General features: G+C 51.9%; 1 protein-coding gene across 1 annotated transcript; it reads right to left on the minus strand.

Annotated features, from left to right (window-relative positions):
- Window positions 1-6: 6 nt before the first annotated feature.
- Window positions 7-1382, minus strand: LOC109525127 (arf-GAP with coiled-coil, ANK repeat and PH domain-containing protein 3-like). Its single transcript, XM_019885420.1, has 5 exons — window positions 1141-1382; window positions 737-748; window positions 453-565; window positions 337-388; window positions 7-258 (listed from the first exon to the last, which is right to left on the minus strand). The coding sequence occupies exons 2-5, from the start codon at window positions 740-742 to the stop codon at window positions 154-156; spliced, it is 276 nt and encodes a 91-aa protein (XP_019740979.1). The 5' UTR covers window positions 743-748; window positions 1141-1382; the 3' UTR covers window positions 7-153.
- Between the last annotated feature and the right edge of the window lie 146 nt (window positions 1383-1528).

The following is a 1528-nucleotide window of genomic DNA, read 5'->3' on the forward strand; positions in this document are numbered from 1 at the left end:
GGAGTACACGAGCAAGAGGAAGGTGGGACGCGACATGGATGACTTGGTCTCCTAGTTCAAAGTGGGCAGCAGCATTTTGAGCAGTAAATTCTAACCGCCAAACCGGTGAAACGCGCACAGAGAAATCCGAGATCGCCTAGTGAATGAAAAGCCCTACTTGGTCGGGGAGACCACCTCGAAGCAGAAGCGCCTCTCGATGTCCTCGCAGTGTTTGACGGAACACAGACGGAGGTCATCGACCACCACCGTCAGAGAGTCCTGGCCACAGACAAAACAAAAAGGCCTGCTTAGACTCAGCCACGTTTGTCAGGGCTGACCATTTCCAGACGCTCCTGCCTTGAGCTTCTTCTGATAAACCAGCCGGCTGCTCTGGATGGAGAACCAGCGCCTACGAGGCACGAAGGCAACGTTAGACCACCTCCGGAGGGGGACGCCGGAATCTTTTGCCGCACCTGTTCCACGTCTTGAAGGCGTTGCCGGCCCTCTTGAACAAGTATCCTTCCATCACTACGCCGTTGGGAGAGTCCACATTGAACTCCGCCCTCGAGTCGTCGTAAGCCAAATCCTGAGGAGCAAGCATCTTGCGTGAAGTGCCAGCGGCAAAGGTCAAGGACGTCCTCGCGTTGTCAAGCATTTCCTCCGAGCCAATCGCCAGGATTCGGAGGCAGGATTCTTCCACCTCGCGTGGATTTTATTTGTCGTTTTGGAGCGACAGAGTAACACCGGATGGACTCACCTGCATGAGCGTCTGAGAGAAGAGAAAGACAGAACATGAGCGGCGCACTAACGGGGAAAATCAAACGTGCCCTTTGGCAGCGGCATTTGAGGGAAGTGGTCTTTTCTACTTGTATTCCGGCATTTGGCACCACCGACGAAGTTAATTGAGAATTCTACAGGTGGCTCGTGCAGCGAAGCATGCACTCAAGAAAAATCACCATCATCTTCTCAAAACTCGGACAGTGGCATCTTAAGAGACTCGGGAGAGCAGAATTTTTGGATATTAACGTAATCAACAATTGTGACAATTTTTCTGGTTCACTCGCTCAACGGCTTGCGGTCGAAAGCGGCAACTTTCCAGTTGCTCAATGAAAAGACGCCAAAGGGATGCGGCACGGTGCTTCTCCACATGGACCGACTCACCCGCTGCTGGATGGTTGCGTGTTTGTGCTCCAGCTCTCTCTTCTCCCTGGCCGAGTTGATCACCAGCTGATCCAGCTGAAAGCACGACAACGCCACTTTATGAGTCAAAAGACAAATTTGTGGTTTGTACGAGTGTCACCGAAATCAGCCTGTTGCGAGTGAGTCACTGCCCACCCCGCCCCCGTCTTCCTGCTGGCCAAGTCTCGTCACATACATCTTTCATTCCCATGTGAAGAAGAAAGAAGAAGAAGAAAAAAAAGCGAGCAGAGACACTCAAAGCATGGACTGTACCGTATTTTCACCACCCTACGGTGCAATAAGAGGCGTCATGTCCATTGCAGGTGCTATTTCAGTATCCAAACACATCCACAAGACGCCTTGCGTTATA

The sequence above is a fragment of the Hippocampus comes genome, unplaced genomic scaffold (assembly GCF_001891065.2).
Source record: "Hippocampus comes isolate QL1 unplaced genomic scaffold, H_comes_QL1_v1.1 scaffold1548, whole genome shotgun sequence".
Lineage (NCBI taxonomy): Eukaryota > Metazoa > Chordata > Actinopteri > Syngnathiformes > Syngnathidae > Hippocampus > Hippocampus comes.